Source organism: Leptosomus discolor, chromosome 11 (assembly GCF_034619465.1).
Source record: "Leptosomus discolor isolate bLepDis1 chromosome 11, bLepDis1.hap2, whole genome shotgun sequence".
Taxonomy (NCBI): Eukaryota; Metazoa; Chordata; class Aves; order Leptosomiformes; family Leptosomidae; genus Leptosomus; species Leptosomus discolor.
In genome coordinates this window covers 22,956,434-22,976,501 of record NC_141401.1, presented here as the reverse complement: position 1 = coordinate 22,976,501, position 20,068 = coordinate 22,956,434, and the positions used below count along the sequence as shown (strand labels likewise).

General features: G+C 39.4%; 1 protein-coding gene across 1 annotated transcript; it reads right to left on the bottom strand.

Moving 5' to 3' along the window:
* Window positions 1–6,228: 6,228 nt before the first annotated feature.
* FAM81A (family with sequence similarity 81 member A) lies at window positions 6,229–19,598 on the bottom strand. Its single transcript, XM_086471789.1, has 8 exons — window positions 19,552–19,598; window positions 18,034–18,307; window positions 17,139–17,257; window positions 9,998–10,127; window positions 8,640–8,746; window positions 7,339–7,474; window positions 6,761–6,956; window positions 6,229–6,368 (listed from the first exon to the last, which is right to left on the bottom strand). The coding sequence occupies exons 1-8, from the start codon at window positions 19,596–19,598 to the stop codon at window positions 6,229–6,231; spliced, it is 1,149 nt and encodes a 382-aa protein (XP_086327915.1).
* Window positions 19,599–20,068: the final 470 nt, after the last annotated feature.

The window sequence follows — 20,068 nt, the reverse complement described above, 5'->3', positions numbered from 1 at the left end:
AATCCTTTTGGTTTTGCAATAAAACATTATACATGCAAAAAAGATAAGCAAGTAGTTTACTGTATGCTGTGAGCTGCCACATTCGTTTTAGGGAGATTAATCTCACAAAGGAAACCATATGTGGAATTGGGTCACAGTGCTTCACGTATTCAAACTTGTAGAAGATACAAAGTGATCAATCCCAGTAAGATCTTTGTAAAGTAAATAAGGTTTATTATTTATAGCAGTAAACAGGTTAGCATTTATCTTTTCACTGCATGGCAGTTTTAACTTCTATTGTTTTCAGTTATTTGCATTTTAAAAGCTCTACTTCGAGTTGTTATACCTTCCTAGAATTTTGTTGTTTGTATAAGATACTTAAAATGTGCTGAAACACAATTCTCAAAGCTAATGAAGAAGAAAAGAGCATGGCACAACATGGAAGTTCAGTGTTATACATGCAGATGTGTATATAATCTAATATGCGATTATTGAACCCTTTAAGGTATCCTTAATGGAGATAGCAAGATCACAAAAGCCACCTAGCAAAGTAGATGCCTATCTTGCAGTGCTGATATCATTGGGAAATGGTAGCACAAGAATGAGGCAGCAAAGTCTGTAAAATCTGTCTTCATTTACAGTCTGCTTCAACTTCAGTTGCAAATAATGGAAGCCTGTTTACTGCAACGGCGTTTGAAAATGACCCTTAGCGGAAACTGAAGTCGGGTTTAGTATGAGTAACTGTTTGGAGTATGTACAGCAGTGCATGAGGGGTGTTATTTTCATTCCTGTCACTCGACAAGCAGCAAGTCTCCTTTCTCCCCGCTCACCAGCAATTCTTACTCATCCTCTCATACAGTTCAGGCTTTTTGCATTATGACATTTAATACTTCAGTTTTCTTCTTAATCTAGATCCTGGGTTGGTATACATCACTGAGGCTCTGCTGAGCTCAAAACATTTTTTCCTTGACCTATGCCAGCAAAAGTTATGGCTCTCCCAGATATTTTGCAATGTTTGATGCTATTCTACTGTATTTATTTATCGAGGTAATCCTTGCATGGATTGAAAGCAGCTTTTTGTGCTAGGCCCCGAGCTTCATCTGGTAGTAACTGCTCAGATTGTCCGGTGCTCTTTCAGCCAAAGTTGGTCTTGGAGGGGGAGGCAGTGCTGGGAGAGAAACCTCTTCTGCACGTCTGCAGCAGCTCCTGGGGTGATCCATGTGAAATGCATGTTGCTTTTTGAGCTTTGCTTGGTTTAAGATCTTATGCTTTAGAACAGCTGCCCCTGAATTTTTTCTGAGCTTGGGAGTTTGGGGGTTTTTTTAATGCTCTGTGTTGAACAAAGTTCTGCTGACACAAAAGGTAGCAAAGAGCTTTGGTCCCCACTCAGCATTCCTTGTGTAGTACCCAAGGGAGCATCACGATTGCCCTCAGAGAACTTTGCTTAACTAGACGGCTGCCTTTATTGAGATTTTACAGAGTGATGTCTTTAGAATGTTCTTTTTTTTTTTTTCTTTTGACAAAATGGATAATAAAGTTAAATACTTCCAGACCCATCTCAGTGCTATTGCAGTGTTTATGGATCGCAGGTATACGGAGCATCATCTTTCACTTGCCAAGAGCAACAGTGACACCCTGTGGCTAATTCAAAAGAGGACTTGCACCGAATTCCATTATTGTTTCCCTTCAAATTTGCCTCTGAATTTCTTACACTGTGGGGAGTACCACAGGAGGAATCCGTCCACACAGGAGGGCTTCATCAATTTGTCATGTGTCTCTCATTAGACATTTCCATTATTGGAATACATCTCTAACGAGCACTTTCATTCTAAGATACAAAGAACGCTTTCTGACCCTGATGGCTAAATACTTGGGAAGGTAGAGCAGGAAATGTAGAAATTGAGAAAAGAAGAAAAAACTGCATTTCTATTTAAATGGATGTTACAGCAATAACAGCAGTTTCTGTTGTTGACATAGTGCTGTTCGTTATCTTTCCTACGGCTTTTCTCTAACGTGGAAACTGTCCACTGAACGGTATCGGTGTGGAAGGACAAAATAGCCACAGTATAAAGCTGTACTACGTGAACAACTAGGTGTGGGAGTTAGAATCATCCTTTTAACTTCTTGCTCACATCGTTACTTTGGTTTGCTTAATGAGTCGAAATAACCAATTGCTCTGTAACTACTGACATAATTTTCTTTCCAGTTAACCGTTTCACTGCACATAGCTCTGCTGTGCTATCACCTACTGATGTAAAAGGCATGTACCCCAGTTAAAGAATTTTTACTGAGTTTATCCTTTGACACTTGCTTTGTCATTCAGGCAACATAGCTGACTGAATGGTCTGCGCACTGCAAGTCGTTTAGGCCTCATGCATGCTAAATAGCTGACAAAAGGAACATTTTAAAACTTACTGAGAGGAAGTGGGCTTCTTTTGGCTGGTTGTGGTGGTGGTGGTTTTTTGGGTGGTTTTTTAGAGATGTAGGAAGGAGATAAAAGTTCAAGAAATACTGGGGAAAGATCCCTGTGAAACTTCATCTGAATATTCTGTAAAACGCAGATTGCTTTAAAAAATTAATGGACATGCAGGGAAGAATGTAACAAATTAGGTTTTGTGTCCTCTGTGCTTGAAAGTTAAGCCCATTATGTCTTGTCCAATCAAGAGTCCTTTCAGGTTAGGTGTTTGGGTAGCACGGCGGTGTTCTTTAAGCGTTGGAATAGTCCGCATTAGTCAGAGGTTTATTCTTGAAAGGTTTCTGTAAGCAGGTTAGACAAGTGCCTATGACAAGTATGTTAGATGGAGTTGGCCTTATCTTGAAGTGGAGAGATGGAGCAGGTGGCTTCTCAAGGCTCCTCCCAGTCCTTCCTTCAGAGAGTTTATGGTTATGTCAGTGTACTTTGTGTTTTAAATAGTATTTTGTGCATATTCAGTATTATACTTTCCCAAATACATTAAGTCTTGTTTTGTTTGCTTGAGTGTCATCCAGAAAAACACTGCCCCTTCTCACTACCTTTTTCTGTTGGCAGGCTCTGGCAGACCTGTGTTTGGTGCTGTACAGGTAGTGACCCCTAGCATGAGTACTTATGCTGAATAAAGCAAGCACATTACTTCCACCCTCTGTATCCCTGAAGGACTGGCACATGGGAATGCCACTGGAGACCAGCATGGGAAGTAAAAATGAAGGGGCAGCTCCACTTTCAAGCACAGCTGTTTCCTTCTATTTGTTTCTCTGCAGGTCAGTTTTCAGAATCGGTTCCCGCTTTGCAAAATGAAGTTTTCATAGACCATAGTGTCTGTAATACTGTCCTCCTGGCTTCCTAGTTAGTCCCCTGGGGGCGTGCTGTTTCTGAGGAGGGGATTTTGCCATCCAGCTTTAAGATGATTGAAAGATACAGGGACTCTAATTCTCCTGTGAAGAGCTCGGCTGTTACGTACCAGATAGAGCGCTCCCTGACAGACTATGCAGACAAGACATGGTTGACCTATTTTGTGCAGAAAATAAATTAAAAAAAAAAAAACAAAACAAAAAACAAACAAACAAATAAACAACAACAACAGGAAAGTAACTAAAGGGAAAACAAACCAAAAGAATTTATTTTTCCAACTGTTCGAGCAGAGTAAAATGCAGCAGGCAAGTAGGAAGCATGAATTGTGACAAATCAGTTAATGTGCCCATCCTCGTGGGTTCTGTGTTTTGTATCAAATACATTATTGTCTGAAACTCTCACTCTTTCTAAAATCTTCAGGCCTGTTCTGTGCTTCATCAGCAGGTAGTGACTCTTCCTTGCCTTTGCCCATGCAGCTACCATTCCATCGCTCCGCGCTTCTGACTTACTCTTTTTCCCTGTTACTTCTCCAGATTTTTCAGTCTTTCTTCATACACATTTTTTCCATTCTGGCTTTTCCTCAATTTTTCTGAAGAACTCTCTTGGTCTGGAATATGTGACTTCCTTTCACAACTGACTAGTTAGAGCATCTGAAAGGGATGGATGAGGGCAGCCTCCCCTTGTGGCCTAGCTCCCTGTCTCTGTGTCTCTTCCCAGCATACGAGTCCCCATAACCTGTGCCTCCCTCCCACAGCGCACTTTATACGGTTTGAAGGCACTGCCTGACAGTAGGTTGCATTTCAATATTGTTTTGTTTGGGCTTTTAGTTATTTGCTTTAGCTGAGATTTAGGAAAAAATGTTTTCACAAGAGCAAAAGTAAAATTGAATAGGGTTTTATGTGTTGATTTGTATCTGGATGAATCAGACAAGATTTTTACCAGAGAAACATTTTATTAAAGTCCTACATAAATTGTTTCTCTGATTCCTTGTATGATCTTCATATCATACCAGATTCCCTCAGGTACGTATTTCCAACTACAGAAGAAAAAAAAAGTTGGGTTTTTGTTCCAGCTCTTTTTACTTCTCTCTTTGTTGTTTTCTCTTTTTTTCATAAAACACCAGAGACAGCTTTTCCACTGCACATGGCTAAATATGTAAGAATAGATAAGAATACGGATGTGAATAATGAATGGATTTTTGAGACGATTCTTAGGAAATATCTGCAAGCATTTCATTGTCTCTCTTTAGTGAACTCGGCTTTCCCCTCAGCTGACATTGTAAATATATTTCACAGCACACGGGTGGTACAAAACAGGGATAACAGAGGCAGTTTTGTTATCAGCGAGCATTGGAAGCCAGAGTTGCAAAAACTTCGTGTCTCTTTGATACATTCAATTACTTTCAGGAAATGGATACAACTTAGGTGCTAATCCTGTAAAGATGTGTGCATTTGCTTGATCTTTACACACCACACTGTCCTACTGAAGTTACTGAGTTTTCAGGTTTTGGACTAATTTTTATTTTTTTTTTTAATATGGTGACTCTGGGCCAAATGTTTTTTCATGGAAGTGATGAGAAATTGGCCACTGATTTTTCCAAATAGGAATATGGTTTTGTGGTACTGGCCGAAAGAAAGGTCCATTAAAGACAGTGCAGAGACATCCTATTAACTTAGGTTAACAGTAATGCTTGTGTAAATTAATAGTATTTTTGTATATGAATTACTGTTAATAGTACAAATTAATAGGATACTGGATGAAGTCTTTTATTCTTCTTAAGTGCTTAATCCTCCATGATTTACAACCATAAGGAGCAATATCAAGCTATTAATGAAGATATAAAGTCAACGGGGGTTTTTTCCTGTCTTGATTAATATGCCGTCTGGGTGCTGGGTTTTGTTATGTAACCCGTTCTGGGAATGGAAATAAGCACCATTATTATTTGGAAATACTGTGAATGCAATTAGCAATTTGAATCTGCTAAGTTATTAAAGTCTACTTAAATTTGAAGAATCAGTTGTTTACTAAGCAGATCATAAACTGCATTTTATTTTACATGACATTCTCCAGACTACTTTAGATTATCACCTTCTCTTTTGTTTTGAAACCTTTCAAGTTTTTGCCAATGTAATGAAACAAGTCACAGGAACGCATGCCCAGTTATAAAATACTCTATATACATCTTTTACCTTGTCTCAGCTCCACTTGGTTATTAACTTAAAAAATCACAATACTTAAGACCACGTGAGTTAAGTTTCTTGAATCATGAATCATCTTAGTCTACAACTACATTATATAACTACTTAATTTACACACACATACACACAGAGGATATTTGCAAAACGAAACAAAGATTTTCTGATGGCATCAAGGTTTTGAAAATTGGTCTGTTTAGTGCCAATTCTGTCTCCCCAGGAAGTCAAGAGAAGAGAAAGTCACTGTAAAAATGTCTGTTGACTTCGATTAAGTAATTTGTATCAAGGTGGAGAACCTTGCCAAACTGATACTGAACAAATGATATCAACTTGGGGTTTTTTAGGGAAAAAAAAAAGGGGGGGTGGGAGCTATATATATATATACACACAAATAAAAGCATATACCTGCCTAATCAAGCCTGCGAAACTGGGGAGCACTGGAATGCCTTTAGCAAATTAGGTGCCAGCTTCACCAATATATTACTCCAGTTTTACACGGTGCTTAATCTCCTGAGAGCAACTAGAGTAGTGCAGTGGCAAATCAGCACCTCAGCCCTAAAAGCTTGCTGTCAGTTGATCCGTGAAGAGCTCGCGTTTACCGCTTGGAGTAAGCGTACGGACCTGTGCAATAGCAGCATGTCATTTGGTACATGCATTTGGTCTGGGTTACAGACTGGAACGAGATCATAGTCTGCCTGTTTAGCCGGGTAAGCGTCAATCTTGCAGTCATGGTCCAGCCTCTCCCCATGTTGGAACCTCCTGCTTCATTTGGTGGATCTGCTTCTGTAGGTCGTCTCTGTCCAGCTTCATTTTTGCTTCTAGAACTTGCCGTAAGGACCCAATGCTCTCATAAATAGCTGCAAATCCTAATTGCAGGTGAGAATTAAATTAGTCCATAATCAAAAGCAAGACTATTGCATAATTACTGTCAGAATGCGCTCCCTACCATAACCCTCTGCCCCACGCTAGGAAGACGGCAAAAGTTCTGAATTAAAACGGGACTGTAATTGTGTGCTGATGGCAAAACCACCCCTGACTGCAGCCATCCTGTGCCTCTGTATGCTCTGGGGAGAGCACTTCTAATCTAATAAGGTGTCACCTCTTGTTGCTGTGATTGTCACACTTAGTGAAAATCTTTTTTAATGGCCCAAAAGTCTTTAAACTACTTCAATACAAGCAAAGGCATTTTCGCCTATTATTATAAGTCAATCACTGTTACCACAATTCAGATCAAAGAACTTGATAACTATGGTCCTACCAGCATTAACTTCAGCTTTCATTTCTTTTATATCTTCATTTATCTCATTTTGGAGTTTGCCAATGCGAATATTTATCTTTTCTTCAGTCTGTTTTGCTTCATGTGCTTCTATGCTTATCTTCTGTATTTCTTCTATTTTGTCAATTTTCTCTGCCATTTGGTTGAATTTCATCTCTATAGCTCTTTCACTCATTTCCTGGAACCGGGAAAAAGAGTTTTAATTATTTACTCTGCATATGACATTACAGTGGTCTTTCCCAAATATGCAATAGATATTAATTAATTATCTTTTTTGTGTAATTCAAAGGTGTAAGGAGTTACAATTTTTTATAAAATTGTTTTAACTGACTTGATTACTGTAGGCTAAAATATTGGTCTATTTAGAAGTGATCAGATTTATTTGAAGATCATAAGGCTGTGGGGATGTTGTACTTCTCATCATTGAAAAGACTTACACAAATATGGAGGAGGTCTGAAAATCTCACTCAAATAATCTCTCAATTACATCATCTTAGTTATGAATAATGCTTTTGAATACTTCCTGAGAAGTATGATTAGGACATTTTAACAAAACTTACAGTGTTTTCCTTAAAAGATGATGAGAGTTGGTCAATTTTTTGCACAAGCTCTTTTTCCATCCTTTCATGTTCCTGTTCCAGCCAGCTACGTGCAGACAAAATCTGGCTGCTGAGTTCTTCAGTAGCATTTTTTAATCTAAGAGCATAATAGAAATTAGCAGATACAAAAGAGCAGAACTTCAGGTCATGCAGCAGCGACTTTTTTAAGAACATCTTCATTTCAAGAATTAATGACAATTTAATACATTCTTAACACCATATTAAGGTGAATCTTGGAACTTTAAGTCTGCTAACTGGAGAAGGTGACGTTGTTTCAGAAAATAAAGATGAAAAAGCACAACAAAGTAGCAGTTATTTATACAAAACACATCACAGTATTTTGAGGCATAGTAGATGCATATTCTTTGCAGCATTGAAAACAGAATATGGTCATCCATCCAGATTATAATCTTCGTGTCCATAGGTCTTAAATCTGAGCAAAGATTTAATAATCATTTATTTTAGTGGCAATGCCGGTTCATACAGCCCCACTTCTGTCACCTATACTCACCTCAAGTTTACACCAACCAGTTGTGCCAATGAAAACTGTTTCTGTAGACAGTCTCTTTTTCCAGTGAATATTTGAAATCTGGATCTATTCTTTCATCTGGTTTGCAAATAGTTTTACTGACGTAACTGATGGGGTTGCATGAGGACGGCAATAAGCTGTAAGGAGTAAGGATGTGGATGGCTTAAGCCAGGACTGCCACTGAGTGAAATGCCTGGAGAGGAGTTAATATCTGAATTTAGTATATCCCTATATAATATCTAGTAGCAGCAGAGTGCCTTATCATTAATAATTAAGGTATTTGAGTTAGATATTCCTATTGGAAGCCAGTGTGAAGCAGTAAGGCACTGTGAATGCTATGCCTTGCTTCCTGGTTGCTTGAGCTGGACATTTTGCCCTGCTCTCAAGAGCCACCTCCAGCATTCGTTGCTCCGTACAGTTCTCGCAAAAAGGTACCGGGCCACCCCTACAAGAATCCTTAGCTGTGTTCGTTAATACAAGTTCTGCCTGAGTAACTTAACCAGGGCCTTAATGGGCTTTTCAAAATTGCTTAACCACATTAGGGGCAGAATTCTTCATGAAAGCAAGTCCCACTGGACAGACCATTGTGCTTTTGTAATATCTGTTGAGCACACATACATGTTTAAACAGGTTCATGCTTTTGTGGGCCGGAAGATTACTACAGGCAAACTCGGAACACTGATGCCCTGCCCTCCGGGGCGCATGGCAGCAGCCAGGTTTCCCGGGCACTCACTTCGCATCCAGAAGGTGGAGCTGTTGGTTGCTCTCTTTGTAGGCAATCTTCAGCTTTGCTTCTTGTTGCATTATCGATTGCTCTACTCTACTCAGAAGATGAGATATCTGAAACAAAATTCAGAATTTACTATTTTTCAACGGCATTTCATCCCAGTCTCATTTGGGACGTTTTCAGAACAGTAGAGGACATCTTAGAGAAGGGCCGTTTTTGCTGACATCTTGAAAATCAGTGAATTTGCACATTTTAGTATATTTTTCATTATAAAGTATCTCGCAAGATAGAAGTATAATCATTGTGAAAACTGTAATTTTCCAGCCACAAATAATTTGAACGGTCTTGCCTTGAATGCGTCTGCCTGCTCCCCCCCTTGAGACAGCTGAATTTACACGATCCATACATCTCCATGTGGCCACATAAGCGGAGTCAACGAACGGCAAAGCACTCCACCAATACTGAGCGATACTCTCCATCACTTCGTGTATAATGGCTACTGCAGTGATAAAAGTGCTGGATTTAACTGGGGACAGGTCATTACTAACAGAAAATACTTCTCACCAAAACAACCATCCCAGTTTTACGAAACATACTGTTCTGGTTTACAAGGTCTGTGACCATAAGCTCCTAGCATGCTGGCGTGCTAATTTACTATACTGAGTCTTCTGAGAAAGGTAAAGTGGATTTTAACCATTTACCTACCGCAAAGTGAAGATGTAAAATACTTTTGTTGCCCAAGAAAATGGGAAGGCCTTGAGATGGAGATATGAAGAATCCTTTTCCTTAATGTCACAACTCTCTGCTTGTATCTAGTGCTCACTTCCATTCTCATACTCAATGGAAGAGAAACCTAACGGACAGATTAATGGATTCACAGAACCCCAAACCAGTTTTGTTTAGCAGACCTTCAAAAATTGTGTTCAAATACATACAAAATCATCCTAGGAAGGCCAAAACATACAGGGAGAGACTGATATTTGCATTGTTGTGGTAGTTTTGTAGAGCATCCATGTCATGTTTACATCCCAACCTCAAGAAGCCATTCAGGAATAATCACTGACTTTTGCGCATTCCTGGAATCCTTTTGGATGCCTTTAGATACTAGCCCCTTCTACACAGCATGCTAAATGCAGCAAATTAAGGACTTTTTTTTTCAGTTAGACCAGTACAGTATTGCAGCTAGGTACCAATATTCAATCTAATAAGGACTGTGAGCAGATACACCTCTCCATTTGTATCTCATTGTACTTCCACATTTATCCTGTGACCTCCCAGGATAATAATTCACAGTAATGGAATTATTAGTGCATTAGACTACAACTCTTACCCATACATGGATCACTTTGGTCTAAATACCATACCTGTATTTCTGCCTCTTTGATTTTAGATTCTAAGATCAGCTTGGAGGTGTGTTGGTCTTTACTTAGGCTCTGAAGTCTTTCATACGTAATTTTATGCTCTGCAGACAGTCTGGCTAACCCAGCATCACACCTGTTTGAATAGATAAATACCAAAGCAACAGCTGAATAGAATATAAGGTCCAGGCTTTTTAAATTATCCATTTTAGACTGGGCATTTCTGTGAAATTGTGGGCTGTCTAGCAAATCGATGTCTTTTGAAACTGTAAGAACGCTGATATATCTCATACTATTCAGCAAACTGCTCCCCAGTGGGACTAGAAGTCAAGTAGTCTGACATACATTCCTTGTATTCCTTCTCTTGGCACTGGCATAATATGTGTAGACTGTGTTGTTATCAGTCAGGGAAATCACATTAGAAATGCAAAGATGCAGATTTTCAATACCTTGTATTTTTGTCATATTGCAAAAAAGACATCTGTTAAGGTGTGCGTGATTTCGCCTACATGATTAGAAGCCTAAAAAATTGGGGACCATTTTTTCATTATTATAGCTGTGTCCCTCTGAGTTTTACATTCTTATTTTTATTTGTGAAATAGCAGTATACAATTAAGATGTGTAGTAAACAATACGGGGCAAATTTTACTGTTATTAGTCTTTATTCAGGTAAAACTGTCATTGAAAGCAATGGCAATTTTGTCTCACAACAGACTATAAAATGCAGTCCTGGAACATAATAATTATTGGTTCCTTCCTTCACATTGGAACATTTCCTGATGCTGTAACGTTTTCAGGATAAATGTGCTATAGTATATGTGCATTTTTCTACCACATTTCAAAAATACTTTGGTCAGGTGGATTTCATCTACAGTAATACAGTAAGGACATTAACTGAGCTGTAAAAAGATAAATACTGTAATTTCAGGAGTAAGACCTCTGTGAAGATGAGTCATGTGTATTTTTTTTGTTAAGGGAAATATGTAATCGGCAGTTACCAAATCTGATCTACGAAACTGATGGAGGTACAATGTGAGGGAGAAAAAGGCAATAAAATGCAACAAGCTGAGGCACGTTAAGTCATCATCTAAATGAACGACACGTTTTAACCTCTCTTTAGTCACATTTCAGTTCCAAGGCTTTCATTTCAACATGCGTTTTCATCACCTCGGTTACAGTAACTACCATTATCATTAAACATGAAGGGAAAGTAACAGCTAAAATGACAAACAGAGCATTTGCTTAGTCTTACAATATGATTTCAACATGAAAATAATCAGTAATGCAAAAGAGCACATAGAAACTATAACACTTGTGGAAATTAATTTATAGTTTAGCAGTTCAGCATTGAGATCAATTAGTAATACCTGTAGGAAGACCAGCTAAGGTTTACACAGCAGTGAACCATACTTCTGGGTCTTACAGTCAGAGAGCTTCTTTAGAAAGACAAGAGAAGCCAAATCTCTCTGTGCTGTTACAATCAGAGAGAATCAGAGGAGTGAAACCAGCTTGTATCTAGTCACCAAAAGCCTATGGGCTCAAAAAAATGGTCAGTTTTGTTTCTCTGAGGCATGACAGAAAATGTAAAAAGCAACAGCTTTGAAACTACAGTAGCAAAGGTAAACAGTAGGCATCTGTGATTGGTTTTAAGGCAAATTAGTGTTTTCTGTTTAATCGCAGTGCATCTCTCTTCTTTGTGGAACTCAGTTACATGATCAAAGGGGTCTCATAGTTGTATGGTAACTGAAACATTAACATTCTACCATGTCAATTTAGTGTCAGCCTGGTATGTATTAATCGGGTTATTCCCTTTTTCTACAGGGATACTGTAATTCTCACTCTCGTAAACAAAGTTGGAATAAAGTTTAAATTCCATTGCCTGTAGTAATGCGATGTTTATCCTGCTATTTGCTTTTTTAAAAACAATATTCCATATATTGAAGTGATCAAAGAGAAGTCTTTTTGCTAAATATATTGTACACACTCACAAACACCTGATTAGTTTTGACCTGGAAGAAAACATTGGTGTGCTGCAGACAAGAAATGAGATTCTCATGTTAGTGCTGTGAGTATACATTTTGAGTTAAAAACTTAAAACAGTTAAACAACTTCAGTCCATGCTTCTACTTGCTTTCAAATTGGGGAGGGAGGCAATCATAAGTTGAACATATGGAAAACCATGGGCTTTCTAACACTTTTGATTCAGCTTTCTACTGCACAGTGGGTCCGAAGAAAACCAGCAGTCTAAACAAAAGGGCATATTATAGTTTGGCATTTTTCCCTGTTTAAAAAAAAAAAAAGGAGGAAAAAAAAAAGGCACACTACAATCCCCATTGAATTTTCCATACCTCTGAAAGCTCTGCTTTGATACTTCTTTATAGATTCATGTTAAAATGATAATAGAATTCTTCTTAAAAATAGAACTACATGTTTCTGATTTAAGTTTCTGGGTGAAGTAATCAGACTATCTATATAGATGAAGCCAGTGGACTATGGATATAACAAAGACAGAAGTTGAAAACAACTTTTGAGGTTTGGTCACCTTAAAAGCACGAGGAAAGAAATGAGAGATATATTAAGATTTCTAGGAAGAATACTAGTTTAAAAATATAAGAGCTGTCTATAAAACCATTTTGTACAAATAAATGCACAACGAATAATTCTCTGTCTTCATGTCTGAAATGCTGAAGCTGCCTGAAAAAACAACCCAGTGCAGTTTTTCATGGGCAGTTGCACACGTACACTGTTGAAATTTGGGGCAAAGATGCACTAGAACGTGTTTGGTTTACTACTGTTTGATTTTGGAGGACAGTTTCTGAAAGCTCTGCTTGCCAATCTGTGCACTTATATGAAATTAGTAAATGAAGAATAAATTGAGAGATTGCCAAGTATTACTCACAAGTTCAGAATACAGTATAATTCTAGAAATCAGTAATGTTTTATATAAACAGTGAAATTATCAAACAACTGCCTTCCAGGTTGAAGTAAGCAAAAGCAGTAGTTACTTTTCTGGCACACTGAAGAGTATTTTTGTTGTCTTTGATCTCTAAGAAATCAAAACACAATGGTTGCTGTATTCGGTATCACCAGGGACTAGATAAAGCTGAGAACTACACCAATGCTCTGCCACGGGATGCTATATAAATATGCCATAACGGTACAGACAGATTTTTAATGTTCCTGTTCTATTATAACAGGAGATGTTTCAATTAGAGTACCAGTGTTTCGGTGAAAAACAAGTAGCGAAAAGCAAGTTGGTACATCCAAGAGGTCCGCTGAGCAAGACCAGCAGAGCTGGTGGGTTCTGAACAGCCTGGATCAGAGCGCCCAGATCAGCCCTCACTGATGCATCTCCTACACAGCACGTAGCCAGAGTGCAGCACATTTGCGGTGCTGAGGAAGTTCATAAATGCAGTGCATCCCAGATGCATCAGACTCATTTGCTGTGCAGTGTAGGAAAATCTGCCTACGTGTAATGAGTCCAGGGTGTCTGAAATGAATCAGATCCATAATGTATATAAAAAATCATCCATATATGCAAAGTAGGCCAAATTTAAGCATGCTTCATTGCCATTTCTCTGGATGTTTCAGCTGTCAGGAAGCTTCTAGAGACAGCTACTGCTATGGTCCTGACCAGGCTGCTGTATTCAAACTTTCCAGACAAATGATCGTAGTCTGCAAGTTATTCTGCAAGTAAATGATAAAGCACTACTCATGAGTTTTATGATCTAATATCACTAGAAATAGAATTGGTAAATCTATGTTATATAAAATTGCCACCATCAGGGACAGGAGGCTGGAGTAATGGATCTATCGGCATGTAGGTCATTTTCTGCTGAATGTGTCGCTGAATTTAATAGAGGTAATATTTTTCTTAAAGTTAATAATAATGCTCATTCTTAGGAAAACATATAGCATCATTCATGGTGAACACTGTAATGATACTTTACACATTCATCGATAAATTATGCTTAAGGGGAAATGGCCCAGAGACATGAGCTGTAATGTGTATTCAGTCGTCCTCTGCTAGGGGTATTAGTTGATTCTGCGATGTGGGTGAGGTCAACTGTAAGGTCTGTCCAAACCTCACTCTTCCAGAGCTGTGGGTAGTGTGGTTTTGGAGCTGTGCTTCAGAACTGCATGTGCATGTAGGGATCCCTGTTCTCATCATTAAAAGCAGCAGCCGTCAAGAAATAATGAGACAGTTGTTCGATGATATATTGGCATGATACAGAACAGTTGGTGTTAGGAAATAAATACCACTCTGTCCAATATTGAAGTTGAATAGGATGTTTAGTACGCCTGTAATCACTGGAACTGAAATTTGGCCAGAATCCTGAGATCGGCACTAAAATTATTACAGGACCAAAAGGCTCAGACTTAGGTGATGTACTATCACGGGGCACACAGAAATGGGTCACACTGGTTGTCCATCTGCACGCTGCTAGCCTAGAGCAAACTTGATGTACTTGGCGTTAAATTAGCCTACCGCCCCTGCAGCCCGAGCCATACACAGGGCCTTGACGCTGGCCGAGGGCTGATGCACAGTGAATTGGTAACCCACAGTTATTTGATCGTGTTTCTAAGGTTTCACTCTCTGAACTCCTCCGAAAGCTGGCAGAACTAGATGTAACAGTGAAATTACATTAGGTGAGTTCAGCTTATTTTATATCAGGAACATTGGCTGGAGTAATCAGAAAGCGTTTATCCCAGGGAAAGTTTCTGGTAAGTGTCCATATAGTGCCAACAGCATAACAAACTGCCGTCTTGACCACGATCTCCAGATATTGCTATATAATTATTCACAGGAACACTAATTTTCAAAGTAGAATATGTCTGTAAATAGAGGCAAATAGCATTCTCCTGTGGAACACTGCTTTAACTTGATTTCTGATAAAGGGAAGCTTATTTTCTTCCTCATTCAGGGAACATTTCTATGTAGAGAGCATAATGCTGGATAGAAGGCAACGATTAAAAGACAATAACCTGATTCTCCTATGGTAATGAATTCAGCTATCCAACATTAACTGCACAGCCTGACATAGGGCAATCAGTGTACTCTTATGCAATTATCAGATAAATTGCAACCCAGGCACAGTACAAGGGCGTTGCCCTAAGTAAATAAGGGAAGAATCCTGGCACAGACTGTGCTAGTCCACCACTGATCCCCATGCCAAGTACTCGGGACAGGCAAGGGCCCCACTGAGAACCTCATGCTGGCAGGTGTTTATTCACTTGAGTTCTGTTATTTTGCTTCACGAGGTGTCAGTAACTGTTGCTCCAAATACGGACCTCAGGATGTTGTACGATCTCAAAGTGGACTTTTTATATACAGAAGCAGGAAAGTCTAAGCATGTACATTTGGCAGATATTTTTCAGTGAGATAGATATCTATGTGTATATATATATATTTCAATCCCCTCTCTGATTTGACAAAATAAACTTGTCTAGTTCATTCCTGTTTACTAAAGGACAGTGCATAACTTTAAAAAAAAAAAAAAAAAAGTATGTAAAACCTCTCCAAAGTATTCTTTACAAAAATGGGCTATGAAAGTTACAGTGGAAACTTCAAACAATTAAGTAATTTATAAGAACACTTTAGTTCAAGGAAAATCCCTCCCTGATTATTTTTGTAGGCTGTTGAAGGTTATCACTAAATCGGTTGAAGTACAAAAAAGAAAATTACCTGCACAATATAGACAATAGGTCAAATTCAGGACAAGTATAATTCCACTAAAGTTATTAGCCAAGCTACTTCAGGCCAAATTAGGTCCTTTTTCTATAGCTGTATATATCACAGAACGGCAGGGGCTGGAAGGGACCTCTGGAGATCAGCCAGTCCAACTCCCCCACCAAAGCAGGGTCACCTACAGCAGGCTGCACAGGGCTGCATCCAGGTGGGTTTTGAATGTCTCCAGAGAAGGAGACTCCACAGCCTCCCTGGGCAGCCTGTTCCAGGGCTCTGCAACCCCAAAGTAAAGAAGTTTTTCCTCATGTTCAGATGGAACCTCCTGTGCCCCAGTTTGGGCCCGTTGCCCCTTGTCCTGTCACTGGGCACCACTGAGAAGAGCCTGGCCCCATCCTCTTGACACCCACCCTTTAGGTATTGATAAGCATTGATAAGGTCCCCTCTCAGTCTTCTCTTCTCCCGGCTAAAGAGCCCCAGGTCTCTCAGCCTTTCTTCATAAGAGAGACGCTCCAGCCCCCTCATCATCTCCGTAGCCCTCTGCTGGCCTCTCTCCAGTAGTTCCTTGTCTCTCTTGAACTGGGGGGCCCAGAACTGGACACAGTACCCCAGATGTGGCCTCACCAGGGCAGAGCAGAGGGGGAGGAGAACCTCCCTCGACCTGCTGGCCACACTCTTCTTAATCCCCCCCAGGATGCCATTGGCCTTCTTGGCCACAAGGGCACATTGCTGGCTCATGGTCAACTTGCTGTCCACCAGGACTCCCAGGTCCCTCTCTGCAGAGCTGCTCTCCAGCAGGTCAGCCCCTAACCCGTACTGGTGCGCGGGGTTATCCCCAGGTATATCCTCTGTCTTTTGTGTTCAGCTATACAGACACGTCAGCGAATGTTGTTGTACTGGGGTTTGTAAATGTGTCATTGATGGCACAGCCTGAACTCTGTGTAGTTGCACAACTGAAACCTGGAGTTTCAAGGAGCCTGTAAAACCTCTATTATTTTATAGTTTTCTGTTCCTACATGTCAGATCGCCTATGTAGTTTCTACTATAGCTAACCAATAACAGAATGCAGTTTTTTACTTCTAAAATATATGCAAAAAATGTGTGACTACTCTGTTCTTTACAAGTGCAGATTGTTCCATGCTGCCTTTATAATTGTGCTAATTAATTTGTTTCAAAGATAGACCAATCTAACCCTAATACTTTTTAAAGCTGAACCAAATCCAAATTCCTAAGGGATTTGAGGTAATTTATTAAAAACTAATTTCAGGAATTAAAGGTGGTATTGTTAAGTTTAGTATGTAATACTGGAATGCAAAGGATTATTATTCATTTTCTTGAAAACGACCAAAATCATCCTGGGAATTTTGCCAAAGTTTAATTCAGCCCATTATCATTAACATTCATCCTTCAAGATTAAAACATTAGCTAGTCTCCAACATACACTTCCGTGTTGACTTTTACCTTGCAACTCTTCCCCGAAGATCTCCTAAACCAGAAAGCTGCCGCATTTCCAGGCTCTTGAGGGTAGAATTTGTTCCATAGCTGAGATTGTCTCTGACCCGTATCTGTTCCTGCAGCATCTACAAAGCATTCACGTGCAAATATAAACTCAGTATGCCACATTTAATGTACGCTTAAAATGACACTCGTTATTTTTCAGTATTTCAGTAACATCAGCTACCATCTTTTAATTACTGTATTAAAAGCTTTATCTTGGATTGTACTAAGCCAGATACCTTTTAGGTCATTTATTATTTCTTATTCTGTGCCCAAACTGCACATCAATACCATAATATGTATAAAGTATAACTTGACAATGGAATGGAAACTTAAATATTAATTTTTATCCTTTTTTTTCCCCATCACACCCCTGTTGCTCATAGCAGCAGAGGTCAGACATGAAGTCACGTATCTGCATATGATTAGGTCATAAAAATGAGCAGTTGGGTTTGGCTACTTGGTGTTGTCAGTGAGTCGGAAGCGAAAGAAAGTTTATTACAGGGCTAAGGCATTTCCTAGTGTTTATACAGCACAGCCTTTGGCCTGAAGTGGAGCTGGGTATTAGTGTCACATTAATTCATTGTTTCAAGGTTTTCCAGTGCAGCTTTTGAAAGCAAGCCTATTAGTACCACAAAGGTTTCTGTGTTTATATGCTAATATCCTGTGCTATTTTCATAGCCACTGAAAGAATTACGTAATTTGCAAACAGTTTTTCAAGTTATGAAAACAATTTATGGGCTTACAGGATCTTCAGACCTTGTCTGACCTTTACTTACCCTGTGGTAAACTTTCCTATTAGATTAGAATGAGTAAGTAGCTGAGATGGCATTAGCCCTGTGAAAAATTCTTAACATACCTCAATGTCCCGATTAAGTTGCCTCACTATCGCCGTGATGTTTCGGATATGTTCTTCCAAGAGTTGTCTAGCCAACCGGTCGCCCCCCCCTTTGTTCTGCATTCTGTGCAGAGTGGAAACAATGTCCTCCTTAATGCGGAAAGCGTGTTCCACAAGAGCCGCCGTTGTTTTCTCATGGCTTAGGATTCTGTCCTCCAGCTGATCCACCAGGCTCGCAGACGCCAGCGGGACCGCTGTCAACACCTGGCTATGCAGCGGTATGTTTCGAACCCGTCTAGTGAAGAAGAATATCCAGATATTGTTAAGTTCTCACACAAAACTGCAATGTCTTTCCACCGGCGACACTGCGGTACTATCTTAGTAGCAGTACTGGGGAGAAGCACCAAAATACTCGCAGAGAGAAGGCCCACTGCTACAAAGAAGTGGGTGCTGCGTCGGCTACTGCGTGTATCTGGTACAAAGGCAGGCCAGGCTCTTCCCCTACCCTTTAAGGAAGCTTACAAAAGCACAGGATCTTGAGAAAAGGACATTAGCCTTATAAAAGTATTTACAATTCAGAAGTATAATTTGATTAAAAGTCCAGATTCAACCCCCTTTTACTGAGTTTCGAAGCAATGCTATTTGTCTGTATGGTTTTCAGGCTTAATCAAAGCAGTAACTGTAGAAGGCAGATATTGCAGACCAAGACTAAAAAGGAGTAGCTTCTGTCCATTCCTTTTTTCAGTCTCTACAGCCACCCTTAATACCATACAGAAGCTTTTTCCCCCATGAACTGGACAGGACCACATGTAGCTGTAGAAACTGAGGGGAGACCAAAATTATGACAAGCTTCCCATAGTCTTAGAAGGCAATTTTTCCCCCAAAATAGCTTACATTTGGGTACCTTGAATAATTGTCTAGCTTTTTCAAGAGCTCTGCACTGCATAGCTTCCATGGAAAGCAATGGAGCTCATGGGTGCTTAAAGTAAAAAAAAAAAGAGGCTGCTAATGCATGCAGTCTTTTCCTGCTGCTATACTCTGTAAAGAATAAAGAAAATTTTCAGAGGCATAAGTGGAAGATACAAAGTTCAACTCCACTTTGAAAGAGGAGATCTTTTTCTTGGAACTCTGTTATTTGCTGTATATTCTCCATGTTGTTTCCTGTTAATGAGCCAAATTAACGGTTTACTTTCACCATGATTATATTGATAGAGATGTGTAAGGACTCCGACAAAGGTCACTTCTGACTCTGAGTTTTCACACTTAGTCCATGCTTTTAGAAGACTGGATAAAGTACAGTATTCTTGGGCTTCTACTCAGTCACAGTTTAAGCTATTTAATTTCTTTGGGAAAGGGTTAAGTAAAAGCTGAGTCAGGAATTGTGATTTGGGCCGTGATTTGCATGAGTCTGAAGTATTTCACTTTGCTTTGCATACTGATGCCAAAGTCCCAAGTCACAGCGTTACTATATATAGGGAACTGAGACACACGTAATACTCTGCAATGTGAAGATTTTGGGTTTTACATTTCAAACTGTACCTTTCAGAAGGGGCAAGAGTTGGGAAGATTGGGCTTCGCTGGGCCATTTTCTGGTCAATAACTTACGTCTGTTGAAAAAGTACACATTGAATTATTTAATAGTTTATATCTAGCACTGAAATTACTTAATGCTTCTGCTTTAAGTGAACCTTTAAGTAAAGTTTAAGCTTACGCTGACAGCTCTGATCTTGGCGTTCACATATTGCATATGGAAAAAATGCAAATAAAAACCAATATAAAAGAATGAAAACTAAAAACTTCTAAAAAGCTTTTTATGGTGAAAACGATACTCTTGAAAAAGGCGAGGTTGGAAGCCTTGAAACTGAAGCCTGCTGTCGACCCACAGAACTGGTTTGGCAGGACAGAGGCAAACAAACTTCTTGTCCCCAATCTGTCTACTGGTCTCAGACATCATCAATCAGTGAATAAAAAAGTAAGATCTACAGGATTATCATAATGCTTAAGAAAGTATCAGCTAGAGAATGAAATAAAAATATGTCATGGCAGCAGATTGATT